This window comes from Mustelus asterias, chromosome 16, assembly GCF_964213995.1.
Source record: "Mustelus asterias chromosome 16, sMusAst1.hap1.1, whole genome shotgun sequence".
Classification (NCBI taxonomy): domain Eukaryota; kingdom Metazoa; phylum Chordata; class Chondrichthyes; order Carcharhiniformes; family Triakidae; genus Mustelus; species Mustelus asterias.
The window spans coordinates 67,276,606-67,302,806 of record NC_135816.1 but is presented as its reverse complement, the minus strand read 5'-3'; the positions used below and the strand labels follow the sequence as shown (position 1 = coordinate 67,302,806).

The window sequence follows — 26,201 nt, the reverse complement described above, 5'->3', positions numbered from 1 at the left end:
CTAGGAAAGTGTTTATTTGGAGTAAGGGCAATTATGAGGCTATTAGGCAGGAAATTAGAGGCATAAATTGGAAGGAGGTTTTCTCAGGGAAATGTACAGAAGAAATGTGGCAAATTTTCAAGGAAAATTTGTCTGGAGCTCTGCACAGCAACGTTCCAATGAGACAGGGGAGTTATGGTAGGTTACAGGAACCATGGTGCACGGAAGCTGTAACGAATTTAGTCAAGAAAAGCCTACAAAAGGTTCAGGGAGATTGGTAATATTAGAAATCTAGAAGAGTATACGACTAGTAGGAAGGAACTTGAGGGAAATTAGAAGAGCAAGAAGGGGTCATGAGAAGGCCTTGGCAGACAGGATAAAGGAAAACCCCCAAGGCATTCTACAAGTATGTCAAGAGCAAGAAGATGTGAAGGAGTAGGACCTATCAAATGTGACGGTGGGAAAGTCTGTATAGAACCGGTATGATTTCTATGAATACTTTGCTTCAGTATTCACAGTGGGAAAGGATCTTGGTAGTTGCAGTACAGACTTGCAGTGGACTGAGAAGATTGAGCATGTGGACATTAGAGAGGATGTGTTGAAGCTTTTGAAAAGCATCAAGTTAGATAAATCACCAGGACCGGATGGGATGTGCCCCAGGTTACTGTGGGAGGCGAGGGAAGAGATTGCTGAGCCTCTGGCGATGATCTTTGCATCATCAATGGAGACAGGAGAGGTTCCGGAGGATTGCGGATGTGGTTCCGTTATTCAAGAAAGGGAGAAGAGATAGCCCAGGAAATTATAGACCAGTGAGTCTAACCTCAGTGGTTGGTAAATTGATGGAGAAGATCCTGAGAGGCAGGATTAATGAACAGCTGGAGAGGAATAGTATGATCAGAAATAGCCAGCACGGCTTTGTCCAAAGCAGATGATGCCTTACAAGCCTAATTGAATTTTTTGAAGATGTAACTAGACACATAGACGAGGGAAGAGCGGTTGATGTAGTTTATATGGATTTCAGCAAGGCATTTGATAAGGTTCCTCATGCAAGGCTCATTGAGAAAGTGAAGGGACATGGGATACAAGGGGACATTGCTTTGTGGATTCAGAACTGGCTTGCCCACAGAAGGCAAAGAGTGGTTGTAGATGAGTCTTTTTCAGCATGGAGGTCGGTCACCAGTGGAGTGCCCCAGGGATCTGTTCTGGGACCCTTGCTCTTTGTGATTTTGATAAATGACCTGGATGAGGAAGTGGAAGGATGGGTTGGCAAGTTTGCTGATGACACAAAGGTTGGTGGTGTTGTGGATAGTGTAGAGGGATGTCAGCAGTTGCAACGAGACATAGGTAAGATGCAAGACTGAGCGGAGAAGTGGCAGATGGACTTCAACCCAGATAAGTGTGTGGTGGTTCATTTTGGCAGGTCGAATAGGATGAAAGAATATATTAAGGGTAAGACGCTTGGCAGTGTGGAAGATCAGAAGGATCTTGGGGTTCAGGTTCATAAGACACTCAAAGCAGCGTCACAGGTAGAGGCTGTAATTAAGAGGGTGTATGGAATACTGGCCTTCATCAATAGAGGAATTGAGTTTAGAAATCGGGAGATAATGCTGCAGCTGTACAGGACCCTGGTCAGACCCCACCTGGAGTACTGTGCCCAGTTCTGGTCGCCTCATTACAGAAAGGATGTGGAAGCCACAGAAAGGGTGCAGAGGAGATTTTCAAGGATGTTGCCTGGATTAGATGGCATGCCTTATGAGGATAGGTTGAGAGAGCTAGATCTTTTCTCCTTGGAGAAGCGAAGGATGAGAGGTGACCTGATAGAGGTGTACAAGATGTTGAGAGGTATTGATAGAGTGGATTCTCAAAGGCTTTTACCCAGGGCTGGAATGGTTGCCACAAGAGGTCACAGGTTTAGGGAGTAGGTACAGAGATGTTAGGGGTAAGTTTTTCACTCAGAGGGTGGTGGGTGTGTGTAATCGGCTGCCGGTAGTGGTGGTGGAGGCGAATTCAATAGGGTCTTTTAAGAGACTTTTGGATAAGTTCATGGAAGTTAGTAAGATAGAGGGTTATAGGTAAGCCTAGTAGGTAGGGACATATTCGGCGCAACTTGTGGGCCGAAGGGCCTGTTTGTGCTGTAGCTTTTCTATGTTCTATGTTATTGGAGGCAGCTAGATTTGGGCCATGAAACTAAAGACTAATGTAAATCAGTAAACCATCTCCATTTCAACCATGTCTAAATCAGAACAAGTACAAAAAAGCTCATAAAAGACTGGTTGGTCATTTCACCTTTCAAGTTTTATTTTTAAAAAAAAAGAAAATCACAAGGTTGCGATCACCAAAGTTACTTGCTGTGGGAATTTAGATTCAAGTTGCCCAACTCCATCAACCGGCAGCAGGACAGCCAGAGGAGTGAGTGCTCCTCTCTCCTCCAGACTCAACGTCATTTGTATAAATCAGAATAAAAATGAAGTAAATTCTGAGAATAGTGTACTGCAGGATGCATCAAGAACTTAAAAGATTCATGCAGCCTACTGATAGGATCCATAAACTCAAACTACTTGAATAGGTCTGCACTTTCACCATTTCAGTGCAGCAATTAGATAGGTACCTGTTACAGTTTGCAGAGGCTTCAGTTCAAGATCCAAATATCCATTAAATGAGAGCTGTCTCCCAAAATAAAACACCCTTCAGTTAATCTGATAACCAGTAGTAAACAGAAAAGGATGCTGCCCCATTGTGATACTTGCAGGTGCTGACTGTATTTGCAGTTTTATTGCTTTCATTTCATATTTCAGACATTTTCAGCCATTCTTTTCACATTTTCTGTACAACAGTCCCTGCCAAAATCTGTTAGTCTCGCTTTATGTTCAACAGCAAAAAAAAACACTGACAGCCGTTTTGCAGATGGAACTGTAATCAAAATATTTTTTCACCCAAAAGTCTGCTTTACACAGGAATTCACCAACTCCAGAAAGGCCAGGACCCTGGGTACTGTTTCTAAAGCTCTCTTTTCATCTGCGTTTGTGAGAATTAAGACAAAGCCACTGAGATAAATTAAATGAATTACTGTACTTCAATGTGATCTTTAAGATCATATGCTCCTCTCAAACTGAAAAGTAACTTATCATATATTGGAAATTACAATCAAATTTGGCTGCAAACCGAAAGTTTATTTCTACCATAAAGTCTAGCTCTCTTATATATCAGCAATTACACAAGTTGAATTACATTACATAAATGGCGACAAATCTGACAGACTTGTTAAAACGCAGACTCAACGCTGATATTTCTAATTTATAAACAGAAACTATATATAGGATACTGCAAAAATACAGTACGAGAACGACTGTCGTGCAAATCCGCTCAGGAGAAAGATTCTCTTTTGGCTCTGCCACTCCCAAGCTTGTTATCTCCCTCCCAGTTCATTAAAACAATTACTTTGAGACATTTTATTGCTTCTCCTCCTTTTTGTCTCCACTTTCTCCACTGTCTGTGCTGCCTGAACTTTCCCGCTCAGATGCCATCTGAAAATCAAAAAAAAAAGCAATTTGTCAGCATACATTCTCCAAGGTTCAGCTCAGATTTATGGTTAAGATGAAAATTGGTCAGTTATTTATCGTGGACCATAACATCCAGGCTCCCCAGTGTTGTGTTTGGTGGGGGCACCCCAATGATATGCTAGGGAATTCCTCTCGGAGGTTCCCAGGGAAGGGTTTCCCTCACAATTGTCCAGGAGGGCGAATGTCCCCTCGACAACAGCGCTGAGCTGGGAAGCATCCGACAAAACAATTTAAATAGCTAACTTCAGATTGCTCCGTCAGTTTTACCCTCAGTTACCCTGAAAGAGTTAGAAGGAAAGGTAAAGTAGCTCTAAGTTGAGTAACTATTTTAAAGACTCAGATCTAGCCTCCATGGGACACCCCTTCCCCCAGATCTGACTTGTCCTTCCTCACTACAATCCATTTACACCATGCAACCGAGGGTGGGTGGCTTCCCTGTTCCTGTCTCATTCAGCCTGGTGAGGAAGGTCAGGCGAGAATTTGGATTTCTAGCCAAGGTAAATTCTCCAGAGTGACAATCCGCTGGAGATTGCCACACCGAGGAAGTTAAAGACCTATATCTTTTAAAAAACAAAATTTATAAGAATTCCAAGACTACAGCTGGTTAGTAAATGTTCTATTATTTTTTGCTCAAGATTCTTTTAAGCCTATCAGTGCTAATACCTCACCTTCTTGTAAGCCATCTCAAAGAGCTTCAGTGAGGCCTGCTGTAGGTTGGATGCTGCTGCTTTGATGGTTTCGCCCGTCTCAGAATCCTTTCTAGCTAACAGCTCCTTCACTTTTGTAATCTCCTCTCTCAATTTGTCACACTGGTTTAAACAAAAACAAACAGAAGTAAAGATTATTTTCACATCAAAGTATCAGTTTTGAACACAGTACTGATTTTTGTTCTGGGATGTAATTCACTCAGCAGTCTGTAATCCCAAGGTCTTACCTCCTCCTTTGGAAGCTGATCCTTGAACTCTTCCATTTTGGACTCTGTGTCATGAATAATTCCTTCAGCGTTGTTTACAGCTTCAACAGTTTCCTGTAGGGAGACAACAAAATTTTCAAATCTGTTAGTGTACAACAACTACTCTAGCCTCCAATTAACTGGCTACAATTCGGATGCAAGGTACAATGAGGGCAGTGCACTGAGCAGTCAATTCCTTTAGTTGTCAAAAATATTCACAATTAATATTACACTGTCACCTTAAGTACAGTACAGGTAACTGCACAATCCCCTCCATAATTTTAAATAGTTTAGAGCTGTTGCTAAGAGTCTGCAGTTTTTTTGGTCCTTAAGAGTATAAATTAAACGCAGTCACTTTATACAAAAAGTAGGCCTCAAATTGTTCCTGACCCCCTTCAAGTTTCTTTCCTTCCATATAACCACTAATAATACGGCTGTTATACCTTCTTTCTCCGGTCCGCTTCAGCATATTTTTCTGCATTTTTGACCATGTTCTCAATGTCGTCCTTGCTCAGTCCACCAGAAGACTGGATGACAACTGGAATTGGAAAGAGGTTTCAAAACTTCAAATCTATTTGTGTTTTTGAAAGTTGAAGTGTAAACAAACATTTATCCAACCAAGATTCACTTCAGGCAAAATATTCCCACACTACAAAGTTAAATAATTGGTTTCATTTTAATATTCCTTTGTAGGATTCTTTTGTAAACTATCAATATCAAATGAGTATGAGCTCAAGTGTTGCTTACTAAAAGGCAACTACTGCAGTCTGAGTCAATACTTACTCTGCTGCTCCCGACCTGTGCCTTTGTCCCTTGCAGAAACATGGACAATACCGTTGGCATCAATATCAAATGTAACTTCAATCTGTGGAACTCCACGGGGAGCTGGTGGCATTCCAACCTAGCAATAGGTACAAGAAATTCAGTCTGTTTAATTTTAAACCAACCAAATGTGGGGTCACTAATCCTAACAGCCCCAAAACATTCTCTCATTCAAGAGCACCTTCCAAAGCCGTGACCTCTACCATCAAGAAGGACAAGGGCTGCAAATACATGAGAACACCACCACCTCCAAGTTCCTCTCCAAACCACACATCATACTGACTTGGAAATATATCGCCGTTCCTTCAGGCACTGGTCCTAACAGCACTGTGGATGGACCCTACGCCACATGGACTGCAGTGGTTCAAGGAGGCAGCTCGCCATCACCTTCTCAAACGATATTAGGGATGGACAATAAATGCTGACACCCACATCATGTGAAGTAATTTTAAAAGCTGCCATGGTCCCATCTCTCAAAAGAAAAGTTTGGCTGGCCTAAGAATATTCAAATGTTATGGAAGAACATCTCATATTCTTACATTTTGTGCATTTCACTGCAAATAAAATATCGTGGAGGAAGTTACAGTATACATGTCTGCTTCTAGGCATTCAGACCTCCAGTAATGCTATAATTACAACTTAGGCCCCTAGAGTTAAACAGCATTTTTGGAACAAACCCACCCAAATTCTTGCTCGAATGTAAATCTAGTTTTAGCTGTAAATCTGTCCCTTGGTTGCTGGGTTGTCAACAAATATTTTCAAAATACTGTGCAAAATGGGAGTGAAACCACATGCTCTGGCTGGTATTTTATATTATTTAACACTTAAGTTATTTATTACTCACAAGTAGGTTTACATTAACACTGCAATGAAGTTAGTGAAAATCCCCTAGCCTCATTTGCAGAGTCTTCAGAACCAAGGTGTTAAGATATGGATCAATTTCTCGATTTCAAAAATTATTGTACAAGTCAAAGCAGGTTGATGGAACTCACCAATGTGAACTGTCCAAGAAGTTTGTTGTCGGCTGCCATCTCCCGCTCTCCCTGGAACACTTTGATCTCAACCTGTGTCTGTCCGTCAGCGGCCGTAGAAAAGACCTGCCGTTCATACAAGCAGCCAACATATCAGGTGCTATGCATTTAAACTAGGTGTTCCAGATATTAAAGCCTGAGTTTTAAAAATGTATTTGGCATCAAGTCATGATGTTAGTATAATTATCAAGAATGTCAACTTCAAAATATACTCATTATTGATTACAGAACATGATCTATGCAATAACCCTATTAAAACTGCTTAACTCTTATACCTGGCCTTTCTTTGTTGGAATTGTAGTATTCCTGCCAATGAGTTTAGTGAAAACTCCACCCAAGGTCTCAATACCTAGGGACAGGGGTGTAACATCAAGCAGCAGGACATCTGTGACATCACCAGCAAGCACACCACCTTGAATAGCAGCTCCAACAGCAACAGCTTCGTCTGGGTTCACTGACTTACTCGGGGAACGACCAAATAGCTCTTGAACAGTTGACTGGACCTAGAGAAACATCAAGGCATGGAACAGGATAAAAATCACTAAAAATAAAACTCTGCTGTATTTGCATGAGAATGTGATCCATTGCCAGTCTAAAATGCTCTACAAATTAAGGCAGCTAATCCCAGTCCTGATACCATTGTAATAACGAGAATTCAAATTAAGCAAAATCACAGCTTAACATTCTAGGCTTGGCTTGTTTTCATTCCAATTTTCATCACATGAAGATCAATGTTCTTGCCAAGATGCATGGGAACTCTCCTCACCTGCCCTGAATATCTTAAAACTCACTTACCTTTGGCATTCTGGTCATTCCACCGACTAGGATGACCTCACCAATGTCACTTTTGCTGACCTCTGCATCCTGCATGGCTCTCTGACAGGGATTAATGGTCCTTTTAATGAGACCAGCAACAATGTTCTCGAACTGAGCACGAGTAATTTTGATATTCAGATGTTTTGGTCCAGAAGCATCCATTGTCAAGTAAGGAAGGTTAATGTCAGTCTGATAAAAATACAAGACAAATATTCAGCACGAGGAACAGAACATATCCTTCACAGACTTTCTGTTAATCCATTAGAAGATAGCCAAGCCAATGGGAAAACATCATACTAGTTCCAAGCATTAGGACCCACCCCTTGCACCAAAGGTGCTTAATCTAGGAAGGTAGGTGTTAAAAGGCACCACTGGAACAATCAACCCTACAAGAATCTTACCGCAGATAAGTGAAAAATGAATGGCGATAAATGGATATATGAACTTAAGCTTTTTCTATTTCACCCAAATCCGATAGAGCCACCCCCATTTGGGTAACATTTTCCATTTTTCTCACCAACCACACTGCAAATTCTCCAAGTAGGATTGGCAATTAATGATAATTTAACAGTTTTGCGTTATGTATTCATGCCCAGAATGAATTAGTTTGGAAGCTGCCCACAAGTTATTTTAACACAGGAAACTTGCACTGAACAATGAAAAAAAAATTCCAACGTTCAAGGTTAGATTTGTAATTCAAGCCTGGGGAATGAAACAGTGGAGGTATGCATCAAATTATACCTCAGTAAATACTTGCTAATTGCATACAAAAGGCCATTTTAAAAAAACCAGAAGAACCATTTTAGAATTCGGTCTTCCCATACTCCCAAAAGAACGTACACCATGCAAAAATGGGTACATATAGATTGCTATTTCCAAGCTAATTTATCCTTTAATTGGAGGACGACTGGGATACCATTGCCAACATTTAAATTTTCAGTAACCTCCAGTTCAGAAATATCTACCTCTCTTTGCACGGTGGCACAGTGGTTAGCACTGCAGTCTCACAGCCCCAGGGACCTGGGTTCGATTCCCAGCTTGGGTCACTGTCTGTGTAGAGTTTGCATCATCTCCCCACGTCTGCATGGGTTTCCTCCAGGTGCTCCAGTTTCCTCCCACAGTCCAAAGATGTGCGGCTCAGGTGCTTTGGCCATGCTAAATTTCCCTTAGTGTCCCGGGATGCGTAGGTTAGAGGGATTAGCAAGATAAATTTGTGGGGTTATGGGGATAGGACCTTGGTGTGATTGTTGTCAGTGTAGACTCGATGGGCTGAATGGCCTCCTTCTGCACTGTAGGCATTCTACGATTCTATATAAGACCCTGCAAATAATTTCCTAAAATTATTTCATATGAACAGCGAAATAGTTTCGTAACTGTACATACAAGAGGCTGAATAATCATCACCCAAATGCGCCTGCATATATAAAACTTATATATTTCGTAAAATTAACTTGATATCCATTTATTTGTGGATTCAAGTCAAACTGTTCAGGAGGCAACTTCAAAGCCTTAGATATTTTGTTACGTTGAGCCACCTTTTTACAGATTATGCACCCGTTATACATTTCTTTGCAAAACTGAGGAAATGAAAAGTTACAGTTTCCATAATGAACACGTGAATGCAATTATTCCAATGCAAAATGTGTTCTGACCTGAAGAGATGAAGACAGCTCACACTTGGCTTTCTCTGATGCTTCTCTCACTCGCTGAAGTGCCATGTTGTCCTTGGTGAGGTCCACACCTGACTAAAAATGAAATAAGGCTCTTAAGAATACACTATAGTGGACGACAAATTTAACAAGTTAGATGTACCTCGTGCTAAGTTAGCTTTCAAATACTTGCACAGATCCATGAACCAACAGACTATTCAGCAAATACTAAAGATATGCAATACAATTAAACTCTTTTACTGGGAGGGATGGGAAAAGTTCTGGGGACGAGTCTGGGACACTTGCCAAGCAAACTCTGCATAGGCAAAAAGGCAGCCAGGTTTTCTGTCAGGATTATCAGGCCTTGTACCTCAGACTTGGGGAAAGGACTGTTAAAATAATAACACAAGTGACATTCTCTCTTGGTGAAGAACTTTTTCAAATTATACAGAGAAAACCTAACTTAATTTAAAACATAATCCCCTCCCAAATAAGTTTTAAAATGCCAAGCCTTTGTTAATACTAACCTCTCGCTTGAATTCCTTGATGATGTGTTCGAGTAAGGCCTGGTCGAAGTCTTCACCTCCCAAGAAGGTATCCCCATTTGTGGACTTTACTTCAAAGACTCCTTTTTGAATCTCAAGCACAGATATGTCAAAGGTACCACCACCCAGATCATAGACAGCAATGCTGCAGAAGAAAGAAACCAAACAAGGTCAATGAAATAAAAGCTTCTCAATACTACAGCTAGTTGTTTATAATTTTACTATATGCAATTCAACTGGAACTTTGGGAGTACCACTTAAACTTGGGTGAAGGATACAGTTAACATGGCAAATATAGCCATTATACTTTTTAAACAGCATTCTTATCTTTTTAATTAAAATATTGTGAGAACAGGATGAAGCCATTCTATTAGATTTTGGCTGATGGAACTTCTTTTACCCAACTCTGCCCCGTCCTTGCTACTCTTACCTAACAAAATTCCATTCAGCCCAGTTTTGAAAATGTGATTGATCCGACATCCACCGCTACTTGGAGGATCTAGCCCTCAATTTTTAACAATTTTGTGGAAAAAATTGCTTCTCAGTTTCACTCCTAGGAGTTCAGCTCCAATTGTATTATGCCCTCCCTTGCATAGACAAGGGATCAACAGGTCAGTGCCATTGTGTGGTCCCTCCAGTAGGAGGGACCACACAAGCCGCCTCCTATCTAACCCACATACCTTGCTAGTTGTTACTTCCTCATATACATATCTAGTTTGCCTCAAAATGCACTGATATTATTTGCCTCAACCAATGTTTTCACTAAGCTGCATGATGTGCAGCTATGGCTGTGAGGATAACAAGCAAAGGAATAGGATTCCCATGATTATGTGTGTGGTTGCGCTAACAAATTTAAAGTACCAGGCATTCAAATAAACAGCTGTACACAAAGAAAATTTAGAGGGTTAAGTGGCCTAAATTCCTTATGTTAATAACAGGGTAAAGAAGTTTTCCCCTATTTTTAAACTGGATTATCAGTAACCAACTGATATTCATAGTCTCCAGTTTTGGATTGCTCCAAAAGTGAAATCAACATTTCTACATCTACTTTATCACAATTAGGTTGAACTTGATAAAGACTTCCATCAGGTCATTTCTCATCCTTCTCCTTTCTCAAGAAAACTTGGCAGCTATAATAGCTCAGTTCTGGTTAAATCCTTTGTTCTGGATCCAACACAGCAGGAAACAATTTCTCTCTATTTGTCCTAATCAATTTAAATACCTCAAAATAATCTCTCAACCTTCTAAATTCAAGGGAATGTCCCCATAAATTAATATCTTAAGTTCGGGTATCATTATGATTCATCTACACTGCACCCTCTTCCAAGGCCTTTCTATCTTTCTTGAGACTCTGTGCCTTAAACTGGCACCGGTATTAACAGGTTCCAAGCAGATTCGTAAAGTCGAAACTGAGGCATAAAGCTTTTGTCATGAGAGTTTATTGACTTTGTTCAATCTCGACACGTCTCTCTTCTCAGCGGTTCCTATTTATATGTGCTCAAAGTACTTAGTTAAATAATGCCCTTCACCTGTATAGCATACGAATATAATTAACATACTATTAGGTGTTACGGAACTGAAATATTTTACGCTAGAGATTTTGCATTTTCAATACTGGCTCCAGTGATGATGCAGTGATGAACAGAGTTGGGTGGCCAAGTGGTGAGCATAATTCCAGCATAGACAAGCCCCCATTTCTCATTGTGAACTGAGGCTGTTCCCCTTAAGATCTGACTTCACTTCATTGACTAGCACTATTTTTAAGTTGAGTTGTAGCTTAATATCATCAGTAAGTTTGGGTTTTACAATTTTCTATTCCTTCATCCAAATCATTCAGCTACATGTTAAAAATCTGAGGCCCACACAAATCAGGGTGCACGTAATCCCGACTCTACATCTCAACCAATTTCCAGTGTGTCTACAAGATTACCTCTAATTCAATATGTTGTCAATACCTTGAGCATTTGGCGAAAGTCTATTTAAATAATATTCAGACATTCTTCTAGTCATCACTTCCTTTCTTTTTCACAATTTACTTTAAACCAAACAGGTCACTATCCACTTGGCTCAAAGTTCAAGATACACTAGTCTTCGTTTTGAAAAATAACCATGCATATATTTATCCCACTTGTAAATTGAGAGCATCACAAAGATTGGAACACATCATCTAACCACAAATAGTTTAAACATTTGCCTGCTTTTTAACTCTGCATCAGTTCTAATAATAGGCTGATCCACCAGATGTGCAGTATCGGTCTTCAATGCCATTCAGAAATTTCCTCTTTATAGTGTCTCAAAAATCACTGGTTTGAATCCAAGTTCTACCACTCGACATACAATGGACAAACACTTTGCACTGCAATCGGATTACAATTAAACCATCTAGAGCTTCTTCACTAGTAAACCACCATATCATCACAACACCATACTGTAGGGAATGGCTATATTATACTACAAGTTGATCTACCACTTTAAAAGTGATAGCAAAGATAGAAAACCATGCTATCAGACTAACCCTGAGTGTGTCCTTCTATTGATGGCGAAGTGCACAGTAATAATTGCAGCAGCTTTGATAAAACTGCTGATACATGTATTTTGAAAGACTGTGATGAGGGCTGGTGTTGGGAAGAAACCAATGCTCTCCACTTAGTATAGAGCTCATGTTGCAAGACTGGAGCACAAGTGAGTGCAACAGACAAATGGAATCAAGAACCAAAGTGCCAACCTTTTTTTAAATTTTTAAAAAACCGCATTCATGAATTAGAAGTTTTACTTTTTACATACACTTTGTCTTCAGACTTGTCTAATCCATATGCTAGAGCAGCTGCCGTGGGCTCATTGATGACACGGAGAACATTCAACCCAGCAATCTGTCCAGCATCTTTCGTAGCCTTCATGGACACAACATCACAATTAGTTTTAATAATGTAAATGACATCTTATTTTTGTTTCATTGCCGTTTTACTTTTGCAAATACCAAAGCAATATAATGCAAACGTGGAATATGCTGAACATGGAACCACCAGTACTTTCATGCATAATTATGGTATCAAGACATCAAAAGGCCATTGTAACTACAATTTATTATAATTTTAATTTCCTTTCACGTTGGCATAAAGAACCACCAAGGTTTAAGGTCCTTCTCAATTCACAGTACTTTTTGCAATACTGAAGATATGTAGCAATTGAAAGGCAACATTAAGGAAGTATTCACACTAATGATGCAGAGCAAAGACTCCCTGCAAGAAACACAGTCTCCTGTAAATTCCTTCCGAAATCAGTTCAGGCCACAACAGAACTAAGCTAAAGCTGATTTTGTAGCGACGATGAACTTGCAGACTGTAAAGCATCAGGTCAGAAACAATCAATTTAACTAAAATATTTGTGCAACTTTTGCATTTACCTGTCTTTGTGAATCATTGAAATATGCAGGAACTGTAACAACAGCATTCTTTGCTGTCTGTCCCAAGTAGCTTTCTACAAACAGAAAATTGATATCAGAATCATTAAATGTAAAATAATTGCATCCATATCTACTTTAGTAATACTGCAATGCACAAACACCATCTCAGAACAGATTTCCATGTCTCTAGAAATTTTGATTGAGAATGATTAAATTGATTTCTGATGTAGTTAACATGGACGAACAGTATTAGTCATGTAGTTAACAAACTAATCATACCCATTGATCACACTAAAAACTAAAAAAGTAGCCAATTTGAATAAAACTGAAATCTTTAACTTGAAATTATAAACACCCAGAAGGCTCTTAACCTGAAAAAGTTCAAAGCTGTCCAGTGATTCCATTGTTCTTACCTGCTGTTTCCTTCATCTTTATCAGGACAAATGCCCCAACTTGGCTTGGAGAGTACATCTTCCCATGAGCTTCCACCCAAGCATCACCGTTCGAGGCACGCACGATTTTATATGGCACATTTTTCCTGCAAATAATAAACAAAAATGTTTTTTTTCCCCCCCCGTAAGAGAATAGAACATTAATCTTGAAGCTTTTAAAAAAAATAATTTTTGATAAACTTACAAATCTTTCTGTACTTCAGCGTCATCAAAACGCCGCCCAATTAAGCGTTTTGTGGCATATAAAGTGTTCTTAGGGTTGGTTACAGATTGTCTTTTCGCTGGCATCCCAACCAAACGTTCACCATCTGCTGTAAAAGCAACTACAGAGGGAGTTGTTCTGGCACCTTCTGCATTTTCAAGTACCTGGAACACAATGCAATAGTTGTCAAGAATATCTAAGCAACAGGAACACACACACAAAGAGGTTTGCTTTAAGGACAGCTGTTCACAAATACAAATTTTCCTTTTTCAGACTGGACCCTCAAACATCCCATAATAATGTGCCAATAAGCAGTAAATACCTTGTGTGAAATAGTCACCACAAATTCATTTAGCTTAGGTCAGGATCTTAAAAACAGAAATATCAGCAAGACAAACTCCAGTCCAACAATGTAGATAAATGTTTACTATAGCAGACACAAAAGATTGCGGAGAAGATGAATTTATTCCATTTAAGAACAAACTACTATTCATGAACTGACAATCCACATATAGACATTGTCCCAATGCAAGATTTGTCTAGCTCTGAAATACTATGGATTACTGCTTCTCTGTGCATTGCCATTTTCAACCAATGCTTTCATTTATGGATTGAAACAGCTTATGTCTGCAAACAATGATACACTACATCTGCTGTTAAAACACAATTTGCATACAGCACCAAACACATGGCTTCACCAAATCATGTCAATGACTGAGGTCCCTGTGCTGGCCTTGGAAAGGGTCCAGAGGAGGTTCACAAGAATGACCCCTGGAATGAAAACCTTGCCATATGAGGAACGGTTGAGGACTCTGGGTCTGTACTTGTTGGAGTTTAGAAGGATGGGGGGGGGGGATCTTATTGAAACTTACAGGATATTGCGAGGCCTGAATAGAGTGGATGTGGAGAGGATGTTTCCACTAGAAGGAAAAACTAGAACTAGAGGGCACAACCTCAGGCTAAAGGGACGATCCTTTAAAGCCGAGATGAGGAGGAATTTCTTCAGCCAGAGAGTGGTGAATCTGTGGAACTCTTTGCCACAGAAGGCTTCGGAGGCCAGGTCATTGAGTGTATTTAAGACCGAGATAGATAGGTTCTTGATTAATAAGGGGATCAGGGGTTATGGGGGAAAGGCAGGAGAATGGGGATGAGAAAAATGTCAGCCATGATTGAATGGCAGAGCAGACTCAATGGGTCGAGTGGCCTAATTCTGCTCCTATCTCTTATGGTCTTCTACAAGAAATGTTAATCAGACCACTAATTAATCTTCTAGGAATTGCTCAAAGAGAAAGGAAATGCATGTCCTTGCCTTGCACAAATCTTATTCACTGGAATTCTGGCTTCCATCTTTGCATTTCTTTAGTGTCCCTCTTAGTCTCACTTTCTACATGCCAGACTAATTTCTCATTAGATCTCTCCAATTCATTCATTTATATATCTCCCACATCTAAACTTCTACACCGGCACCCTTACAAACACCAATGTTTCCATTCTCTGGCCCTCTATCTGCAAAGATACCAATGCTTTGGTTGATTTCCTGCCCAAGTGCCTTGCCTTCACATTCAATTGCCATACATCTGATCGCCTCTTATCCCTGCCACTTCCCACTAAACAACCAGCATCTTTTGTGGCCTCAAATCTGCACAATGCAATCTTGAATGTACGTAACATGACAACTCTAAACTTCTCTTCTCCATTAGCTACCAACACCTCTACCATCCACCTTCCACTCCATAAATTCAAGATAAAATGAGCAAGCATTTAGAAATGCATAAGTTAATCAATGACAGGCAGTACAGGTTTAAAGCTGTAATCTATTTAATATATTTTTTGATAAAAGCAGTGGTTGGATAAAAAACAGGACAGCACATTACCAGGAAACATTTGATAAATAAGGTTCTCACAATAGGCTAATCACAAAATGATGCAGCATCATAGAATGAAAGCTAAATGACTGACAAGAAAACAAAAGTTGGCATTATCAGATATTCACATTGGAGAAGAGCGGTAAGTAGCATTCCAATGGCCAAATGCTGTGCACGCTTCTGATATTGGGACATATAGATTACTTGGTCTTTGGCATGGCCAGTAAACAACTGAAACTTGTTGACATTAATGGGGTACTGTCAATTTGGCAGTTGATAGTATTTCGATGGTGGAAATTAATTGCAGCCTGTTCATAGGAATGGGCTCAAAGTTTAATCATTGATTGGAGGTGCATCAAAAAAGTTGAATTGCATAAAGACTAGGCCCTAGTGTTCTATTCTATGCAAAGTCATGTAAATCTGCAACAAATCTTAGCAAGATCACACATAAGAACATCAAGCAGTTCTGGTCACCATATTGTAAAAATAATAGAGGCAATGGAGAAGATGCAGAGAGGATTTTTTAAAAATAATACTCCGTGGATATACACATCAGGAAGGGATCAAAGGATAGCGGGATCTCTTTCCTCTAATAGGTCTTCAAATTTATGAAAGGATTTGATAGAATGGAGTAGATATGGAGAGAATGGTTTCTCTTGTAGGAAGAAGCATAACTCATCAATGTTCAGTAGGAAATTCAAAAATGATTTTGTTTCCCAAAGCATGGGTTCCCGAACAATGGGTAGTAAGCTCTGAGGCAGAAATAACAGGCCTGGAGCTTAGACTTAGCTTTAACAGCTGTGAGGTCCATTTTAAGTGTTCCATTTTTTGTTGCTGGTGGACCTGGCTTTACCATCTGTTCTGAGGTCCACTGCTGCTGCAAACACAGCCTGTAAAAAAAGTGGATCTTATGCTTTTTTTCCAAGCAGTTTTTAAACCCCTCCCAAAATTTCACTCTGAGGTCAGACAAAGTCTGAAGTATTAAAGTGGGATCACACCACGAGGTTTGGGAAACACTGACACAAAGAGTGGGGAGAATGAAGAACTCACTACCACAAGGAGTGATTTGCATAGTATAGATGCATTTAAGGGAAAGACAGACACACATTTGAGGGAAAAGGAATAGTTAAAATTGGACATTTCGGTGGGAAAAGATGGGAGACTTAAGTGGAACATAAAAATCAACATGGACTAGCTGGGCACAATGGACCATTGCTCTCCTTTATATCCTATTTAACCATCTAGCTATCCGAGTTGTAATAGGATTGATGCAGAAAAGGGTAGTCACCAAATGAAGGCATTCCTGCTTCATGTTCCACTCCAAACTCTAACCCTTGCTTCTTCCATTTTTTTTCAATTCATAGCTCTACCCAAGTTTCATTCCAGATTTCCTCAACTCCCCCCGCCCTTTGGCCTCACCAACCCATCGGCTACAAAACCTACGACATGATTGATTAGAAAAACAGAAAATGTTGGAAATACTCAGTAGACCTCGCAGAATCTGTAGAGAAAGAACCAGAGGCAACATTTCAGATTGACAATCTTTCATCGTAACCAGTGTTGCCTGATGAGTCTTTTCAGTGCCACACTTCCAAAGGTTTTGATTAGCTAGAACAACCCACCTTTGCTTGTTTGCCTTCCATCACCGCAACACAGGAATTGGTTGTGCCCAGATCAATTCCAATAACAGCACCCTTAATGGCTTCAGACCTGAGAAACACAAAAGTACAAATATTGACTTGCATTTTGAATTCTTTAGTGGTTATAACACAAGATGCATTCTAAACCATAACATGAAGTCGTTAGCCCACATGTCCAATTGTGAATGAGAACTGATCATACACAACTACATTTCAATATCTGTTAGTTAACAGGTGGTGTCAAATTAAAATGCACTACTGCAGATAATTCAAAGAATGTAAATTCAAACTTCAGCATGGTAGTTTTGAGAACTTAATTCAGTTCTTAAAAAAAGTATGGAAATAAACTATTAAATGAGGCCACGAGCAGTCAGATTTCTACAAAAACACCACTTGTACACAAAAATCCTGGTGTTCTTACCCAGTCTAATCTATATATGAATTCAGTCATATACCAAGATGATGGACTCTGCATGACCCTTTGAGTGGTCTAGCAAGCTACTTGAAAAAAGAAGAGTGCCATTGGTTCAATATGGTGGTTCACTACCCTGTCAGGGCAGCTAGGGATGGGCAACAAATGCCAACTTTGCAAGCAGCATCCACATTCTGAGAATTAATTAATAGAAGATCTAATCATTGGAGTTTGAGTATAACCTTGAGCATTAAACAAAAATCTGCAAAAGCTGAATGATGGCATGCCGATGTGCACACAAAGCCAGACCACAAAGGTCACAAACAAGACTGACCAACAAACGTACAAAATGGGAGGCCCTTACCATCTTCCTTCACCCTCGTCACCCACAGTACAACAAACCCGAAATCTTTAGCGCTTTAAAGTTTGGATGATTTACAAATCTATGGTGGATTTTAAGCAGCCTTAAAGTCCTCCAGGCCCACAAACATTTAAAATTTACTCAATATCTGTACTTAGAGGACATCACCGTCTTGATATCAACAAACAGATGACTATGATTCAAGGCTACAAGTTGTTGACCAAAGATTAGTGGCTGAAGCACAAGGATACTATTGCACACACTCACTCATAACCAAGGAACAAACATTCACCATACCAGTCAAAATTTTAATACAACACCGTTTTAAATTTCTGAGATTATGTACAACATTACACTAAAATTACAAAATGTAATCAAGCTTCTAAAAACACTATTAGCCACTAGAAGACAATGGCAAGATCAATTGCATCATTGATTATCGCAATGAAACTCACGCATAATTGCGTCTTGCCAATGATCGAAGTACATCTTGGCTCAGTCCATTCCAATGACCCTGCAAAATAAATATCTTGGCGTTAAAACTTTTCCATCATTTGCATATTTTCCTTTTATTAAGCCTTACCAGTAAGGCGGGGTAGTGGATTGAACTACAAATGGCACAATTCATTTTGGGCTCCATGATATTGCTGCAACAAGGGTGCAAAGGAGAAACTAAGAAATTACAGGCAGCCTGCGGACTTACGACAACATTCGTTCCTGAAAACTGTGGCTCACGACAAAACATGGTAAGTCAGAAATTATTTTCCCATAAGAACAATGTTATAAATCAGGGATTGGCTCCTGAACCAAGGCCTGATATCCTATTTTCACTAAAAAAACAACCCCGAATTTTGTACTCCATTATCAAAGAGAGAGCAATAAATCAATATTATAAAACATAAATTTTAAGAAAAAGTTTGAAACACACAGAGTCACCAAGTACAAAATGCAAAAAAACAGCAACCGATGTCTTGAGTCAAGGAGATGGGTGGCACAGAACATTGCTGCACACATATAAATGTTTGAACTTGTTCACTGGCGCAGCATTGTAAAGTCAAAAAAGGGTGTCTATTTCTAAACATTAAGTGCCATTCATCGTAAAGCCAAGAGCTGCCTGTATTCAAAACCTCTTCAAAAAAATGACCCAAAAAGACTTGGGAATATAATCATTCTCCAATTTATGATGCAAAATGGTTTTGGCTTCACATGAATGGTAAATGTAGTATAACTCAAAGAGCCGACCTGTACAAGACCACCTTCTCACCAATCTGGCTTTATGCTAGTTGGTGCATAACTGCAATTAATGCAAATTAAGATCACAAATTTAACTACCAATTGGAGTCAAGAAAAGTTAGTTTGTCAGATAACAATATGAAGCCACCAGTGTAGCAACTCTACTGACTCCACTCCACTTTAGCTAGACCCCATCACTAAGCACATGGTAAACAGACATATTATCTACAATTCAATCACCCAGAGAATGAACAGAGTATTTTAAGTTATAGTACAAAGAACAATACAGCACAGGAACAGGCCCTTCGGCCCTCCAAGCCCGCGCCGCTCCCTGGTCCAAACTAGACCATTCTTTTGTATCCTTCCATACCCACTCCGTTCATGTGGCTATCTAGATAAGTCTTAAACGTTCCCAGTGTGCCCGCCTCCACCACCTTGCCTGGCAGCGCATTCCAGGCCCCCACCACCCTCTGTGTAAAATATGTCCTTCTGATATCAGTGTTAAACCTCCCCCCCCCTCACCTTGAACCTATGACCCCTCGTGAACGTCACCACCGACCTGGGAAAAAGCTTCCCGCCGTTCACCCTATCTATGCCTTTCATAATTTTATACACCTCTATTAGGTCTCCCCTCATCCTCCGTCTTTCCAGTGAGAACAACCCCAGTTTACCCAATCTTTCCTCATAACTAAGCCCCTTCATACCAGGCAACATCCTGGTAAACCTCCTCTGCACTCTCTCTAAAGCCTCCACGTCCTTCTGGTAGTGTGGCGACCAGAACTGGACGCAGTATTCCAAATGCGGCCGAACCAACGTTCTATACATCTGCAACATCAGATCCCAACTTTTATACTCTATGCCCCGTCCTATAAAGGCCAGCATGCCATATGCCTTCTTCATCACCTTCTTCACCTGTGACGTCACCTTCAAGGATCTGTGGACTTGCACACCCAGGTCCCTCTGCGTATCTACACCCTTTATGGTTCTGCCATTTATCGTATAGCTCCCCCCTACATTAGCTCTACCAAAATGCATCACTTCGCATTTATCTGGATTGAACTCCATCTGACATTTCTTTGCCCAAATTTCCAACGTACCTATATCCATCTGTAGCCTCTGACAATGTTCCTCACTATCCGCAAGTCCAGCCAATTTCGTGTCGTCCGCAAACTTACTGATCACCCCAGTTACACCTTCTTCCAGATCGTTTATATAAATCACAAACAGCAGTGGTCCCAATACAGAGCCCTGCGGAACACAAGTCACAGGCCTCCAGCCAGAAAAAGACCCTTCCACTACCACCCTCTGTCTTCTGTGACCAAGCCAGTTCTCCACTCATCTAGCCACCTCCCCCTTTATCCCATGAAATCCAACCTTTTGCACCAACCTACCATGAGGTACTTTGTCAAACGCTTTACTAAAGTCCATATAGATGACATTCACGGCCCTTCCCTCGTCAACCATTCTAGTCACTTCTTCAAAAAACTCCACCAGGTTAGTGAGGCATGACCTCCCGCTCACAAAACCATGCTGACTATCATTAATGAGTTTATTCCTTTCTAAATGCACATACATCCTATCTCTAAGAATCCTCTCCAACAACTTCCCTACCACGGACGTCAAGCTCACCGGCCTATAATTACCCAGGTTATCCTTCCTACCCTTCTTAAATAACAGGACCACATTAGCTATCCTCCAGTCCTCTGGGACCTCACCTGTGTCCAGTGACGAGACAAAGATTTGCATCAGAGGCCCAGCGATTTCATCTCTCGTCTCCCTGAGCATCCTTGGATAGATTCCATCAGGCCCTGGGGATTTGTCAGTCTTTATATTCTCTAAAAAACCTAACACTTCCTCCCTTGTAATGGAGATTTTCTCTAACGGTTCAACACTCCCCTCCGAGACACTCCCAGTCAACACATCCCTCTCCTTTGTGAATACTGACACAAAGTATTAATTTAGGATCTCCCCTTTGGGCTCTAAGCATAATTCCCCACTTATGTCCCCGAGGTCCGATTTTTTCCCTGACAACCCTTTTGTTCCTAACGTATGAATAAAATGCCTTGGGATTCTCCTTAATCCTGTCTGCCAAGGACATTTCGTGATCCCTTTTTGCCCTTCTAATTCCCTGTGTGAGTTCTTTCCTACTTTCTTTGTATTCTTCCAGAGCTCCCTCCGTTTTTAGCTGCCTGGACCTAACATAACCTCTTTTCTTTTTGACGAGTCCCTCAATTTCCCTGGTTATCCACGGTTCTCGAATCCTACCCTTCCTATCCCTCTTTTTTACAGGCACATGCCTGTCCTGCAGCCCTAACAACCGTTCCTTAAAAGACTCCCACATGCCAGATGTGGATTTACCCTCAAACAGCCTCTCCCAATCAACAACTGCCAATTTCTGCCTAATCTCACTATGGACTTTAACCTGGTGTTGTTAAACTTCTTACTAATCTCACTAAAGTCAGCCTTCCCCCAATTCAACACCTTACCCTCGGGACACCATTCATCCTTTTCCATCGCTATCCTAAAGCTAACAGAATTGTGGTCACTATTTGCCACGTTCCCCGAATGAAACTTTGCAGACCTGACCGGGCTCATTCCCCAGTACTAGGTCCAGTATAGCCCCCTCTCTAGTCGAGCTATCTACATATTGTTCCAAAAAACAGACCTGTACGCATTTTACATATTCCTCCCCATTCAGAGTCCCAGCTCTAAGTGATTTCCAGTCTATACCAGGGAAAATGAAGTCTCCCACTACAACAACCCTATTTTTCCTGCACCTATCCAGTATCTCCTGACATATCCGTTCTTCCACTTCCCTTGGGCTGTTGGGGGGCCTGTAGTATACCCCCAACATAGTGACTGCGTCCTTCCTGTTTCTGAGCTCCACCCACAGTGACTCGTTACACGACCCCTCTGAATTGTCCTCCCTCTGCACCGCTGTAATATGTTCTCTAACTAATACTGCTACTCCCCCACCTCTTTTGGCCCCTCCTCTGTCTCGCCTAAAAACACTTGTACCCCGGAATATTCAGCTGCCAGTCCTGTCCCTCTTTCATAGAAATCATAGAAACCCTACAGTACAGAAAGAGGCCATTCGGCCCATTGAGTCTGCACCGACCACAATCCCACCCAGGCCCTACTCTCATATCCCAACATATTTACCCACTAATCCCTCTAACCTACGCATCTCAGGACACTAAGGGGCAATTTTAGCATGGTCAAATCAACCTGACCCGCACATCTTTGGACTGTGGGAGGAAACTGGAGCACCCGGAGGAAACCCACACAGACACGAGAAGAATGTGCAAACTCCACACAGACAGTGACCCAAGCCGGGAATCGAACCCAGGTCCCTGGAGCTGTGAAGCAGCAGCGCTAACCACTGTGCTACCGTGCCGCCACCGCAACCACATCCAAATGTACCTATGATTAGTGAGTCAAAAAACCAAACATCTTACAGCATCACAAAAACAGTATTCAGGGCCTTTACATCTTTAAAATTTAATATCACAAATTCCAGAATTATAGGCAATATGTGCAGGAAACAGACATCATTCTCAGGTCATATCCAGGCTAGCTTCTGAAAGAACTAATCATGCACGCCCATTTCCTCACTCTTTCCAATTTTTATTTTACCAAATGATTATTAATTCCTTTTCAAATTTGCTTCCACCAGTTTTGGGTCATCACAATCCTAACCGTCTCCAAAATAAAAAAAATTGCCTCTCCCATTGCTTATGAAAGGTTTTAAATTTACGCATTCTGGTTATCAATTCACCAGTTGAAATGGCTTTGCTTTCGATGTTGGGGACAGTGATATTGATCAGTGGAAATTGGTGCAAGATGAAAACTGGAAGCAGGAATGCATCTGAATCATCAACCAAAAGAGAAAACACAGGAAAATCTCAGCAGGTCTGGCAGCATCTGTAAGGAGAGGAAAGAGCTGACGTTGAGTCTAGAGGCCCCTTTGTCAAAACTAAAAGGCATAGAAAGTGGGAAATATTTATACTGTAGGGTGAGGGAATGAAAGATGAGTCATAGCCACAAAAACAAAGGGAAAGGCTGCTAATGGCAGTCCATAGAGTGAATAAAAGGTGTGAATGGCCAAATGGCAGAGAAGCTGAAATCAAAGGGTAAACTGTGACAGATGAAGATGTGGAAGGCGGGGGGGGGGGGGAGGGAGAAAAGGTAAGGAAAGGGGGATAAAATAGGGGGAAAGAGTGGGGGGGGGGGAAGAAAAATAAAGAAAGACAATAAATAAAAGGTAAAGAACAGTTAAAATGAAATGAAAACAAAGGTGTCGAGGTGGAGTAGAGCTAATCATCTGAAGTTGTTGAATTCGATGTTGAGACCGGAAGGCTGTAATGTGCCTAGCTGGAAGATGAGATGCTGTTCCTCCAGTTTGCATTGAGCTTCACTGGAACATTGCAGCAGGCCAAGGACAGACATGTGGGCATGGGAGCAGGATCGCGTGTTAAAATGGCAAGCAACAGGAAGGACAGGGTCATTTTGCTCAAACCGATCACCCCAGTCTACGTTTGGTCTCTCCGATATAGAGACGACGTTGGGAGCAGCAAGTGCAATAGACCAAATTGAAAGACATGCAAGTGAAACACTGCTTAACCTGGAATGAGTGTTTTGGACCTTAGATGATCAGCATGGAATAAGTAAAGGGGCAAGAGGACAGGTGTTACAGCTTCTGCAATTGCATGGGAAGGTGCCATGGGTGATGGGAGAGGTGTTGGGTATAGTGGAGGAGTGGACTAGGTTATCCCAGAGGGAACGGTCTCTGCAGAATGCTGACAGAGCAAGTGAAGGGAAGATGTGTTTGGTTTGAATCATCAGGTTAGGAGGTGTCAAAGGTAGGCCAATACAGGGGTAGATACATGCAGCGTTAGGGGTGAAGGCGGATGATTTTTATTGTGGAGTCGGAAGCTCTGCCTGGGTGAAAAATGGAATCTGCAGTGAAGTAGTGGACTTTGTCGGGTGCAAAGACTGATAGGTTTTGGAGACTCACAGAAGCCACAAAACTAGGTCAAGAGAGGTTATTATTGGAGAAATGTATTACAGCAGAACTTTGGTAGGAATGGGATGGAGAAGCTCGATTTTAAAGGGAGCAGAAATCAAGAGGGATCCAGAGGTTCACACAAATTTGTAGGTGGCAGGACAAATTGGTTAAAAAAAGGGACACTTGTCAAGAGTGTAATTCTGGCCATCACATTTTAAGGAAGATGTCATGGTTTTGGGACTGCAGAGCCAATCAAAGTGATACCATTGCTGAGGGACTTCAGTTAGATGGAGAGATTTGAGAAGTTGGAATTGTTTTTCTTACAGCACAGATTAAGGGAGATATAATAAAGGTGCTTAAAATGATTAAGATTTCAAGAGACAAAATAGGAGAAAGTGTTTTCACCAATAATCACAATACTGCAGTGAGTTATGAGGACCAGGAATGCAGTGTCTGAAAGGGTCAGGAAAGCAGGTTGATTATTAACCTTCAAAAAAGAACTGGATAGCAAAATGTGCAAGGCTGTGGGAAAATAGAGTAAGACCAACTGAACAGCTCATTCAAAGATCTGGCAATATAACTCATCTGACCTCACCATGCACTTTAAAAGTTATATGAGGATACTACAGCTACAACTGGACAGGTAAGAGTAAAAGGAAACGAGGGCAGACCCACTCAGCTAAAGAGAGAGGTGACAGAGGGTGGTGATGAGGCAGTCTTTGTCAAAGACAAGAAGAATGAGAGAATCAGTCACAGGAGTTGTGACTTTAATTAGGGCTGTTTATGGTCACGGAGGAAGATGATGGTATGGGGGTAATGTCACTGGACTCGTAATCCAGAAGCCCAGGCTAATGCTCGAGGTTCATGGATTTTAAAAAAACACCATGGCAAAGGGAATTTGGATAAAATCTGTAATTGAAAACTAGTCTCTGTAATGGTGATTATTGTAAAAACCCAGCGGGTTCACTAATGCCCCTTCTGGCATCCTTACTTGGTCTGGCCTCCAGGTGACTTCAGATCCACAACAATGTGATTGACATTCAGTTCAAGGGGCAATTAGGGATTGACAACAAATGCTGGCCTCACCAGTGACGCATACCCCCCAGTAATTTTAAAAACTGCAAATTTTGAACTTGTGCGCCTGTGACTCATTGGCCTTACCTGAGTGAGACTGTCAATTTTAGTTACAGTGATTGCCCAATTGTGTATTTTTTTAAAACTGTGCTAATTAGGATCAGGATAGATCTACTTAAATTCACTTAATTTTGGACCTGAACAGTTGACCAACAGACTTGTCACTTTAGTTTGGGCCGCCCTTAAATCCAACTCCCAGGAGGTGAAAAGATACCATACTAATGTGTTAGGAATTTATGAATAACAGATCTTTGTGTCCTCAAACCTGTTACATCAGATTACAACCGATTCCCAACTTTGTTCCACGTTGCTCGGTATCCTTACCCAACATTGGCCTGAGTCTTGTAAATTTCAACTGAGGGCCACAATTCTCAGCTTCTTTGTTGGGGGGGGGGTCCAGATTTTCACTCGTCTGCATGAAGAAATACTTCCTGATTTCACATCTAAATGGCCTAGTTTTAAAATTTAAAATTATTGTTCCTATCAAATTGTCACCGTCTCTATTAAATCACCTATCCTCGAGCCAAGTTTATACAAACGATCCTCATGTTTTAACCCTTTAAATCCCCGCATTTTGGTGGTTTTTTTTGGGGAGGAGGGCTAAAGTGGCACAGGGAATGCGGTCGGGAGCTGTTAGCTCACTGGGAGTCTCTCCCATCGGAGGAACCTGCTGAAGGTCAGCCGGGCTCTGGGGCCTGGGATCCACCGTTTCCACGGGGAGAGGGATAAATACCTAGGCCCGGAAGACTGGACCGACTCCAGCCCGGGGTGGGGAGTGCGCAGTACTCCCTCCCTCTCCAGCATCAGCCTCAAATCACCCTCATGTGGCAGGAATCCTCCCTTTACCCCCTCTCCTCACTTACACTGCCGGCGACGGCCAGGCGCCGAGAGGCCGAGCGCACCAGGTACAACATGGCGATGGCGGGGTTGCTAGGAGGTCCGTGCGGAATGAGAGTCCGGGCGACTCCGGGGCCGGGGAGAGACGGTCCGCTCGGGATTCGGCTCCGGGTGACTGTGTATAATCAGGTGTTGTCGCTCGCGGCGTTCCGGGTGGGCAGGCGCTCAGAGTGGGCAGGCGCTGTCGCTCGCGGGGCTCCGGGTGACTCTGGGCAGGCGCTGTCGCTCGCGGGGCTCCGG

At 41.5% G+C, this 26,201-nt stretch overlaps 1 protein-coding gene across 1 annotated transcript; it reads right to left on the bottom strand.

Moving 5' to 3' along the window:
- Positions 1-2,252: 2,252 nt before the first annotated feature.
- hspa9 (heat shock protein 9) lies at positions 2,253-26,201 on the bottom strand. Its single transcript, XM_078231245.1, has 18 exons — positions 26,140-26,201; positions 25,928-26,090; positions 18,145-18,203; positions 16,899-16,986; positions 13,394-13,575; positions 13,171-13,295; positions 12,758-12,831; positions 12,139-12,245; positions 9,337-9,499; positions 8,813-8,905; positions 7,140-7,349; positions 6,620-6,847; positions 6,306-6,410; positions 5,275-5,392; positions 4,935-5,029; positions 4,474-4,566; positions 4,208-4,348; positions 2,253-3,503 (listed from the first exon to the last, which is right to left on the bottom strand). Exons 2-18 carry the CDS (start codon positions 25,976-25,978, stop codon positions 3,429-3,431), a joined length of 2,007 nt encoding a protein of 668 aa, XP_078087371.1. The 5' UTR covers positions 25,979-26,090; positions 26,140-26,201; the 3' UTR covers positions 2,253-3,428.

What these genes read in the sequence shown, in the direction of transcription:
- hspa9 (XM_078231245.1), bottom strand. Translation starts at nt 25,978, where the DNA reads ATGTTGTACCTGGTGCGCTCGGCCTCTCGGCGCCTGGCCGTCGCCGGC. An exon ending in TTGGCAAGACGCAATTATGC is followed by an intron (nt 16,987 to 18,144) that starts GTGAGTTTCATT and finishes TGTGTTTCTCAG; the next exon opens with GTCTGAAGCCATTAAGGGTG. An exon ending in TCAAGGAATTCAAGCGAGAG is followed by an intron (nt 8,906 to 9,336) that starts GTTAGTATTAAC and finishes TTTCATTTTTAG; the next exon opens with TCAGGTGTGGACCTCACCAA.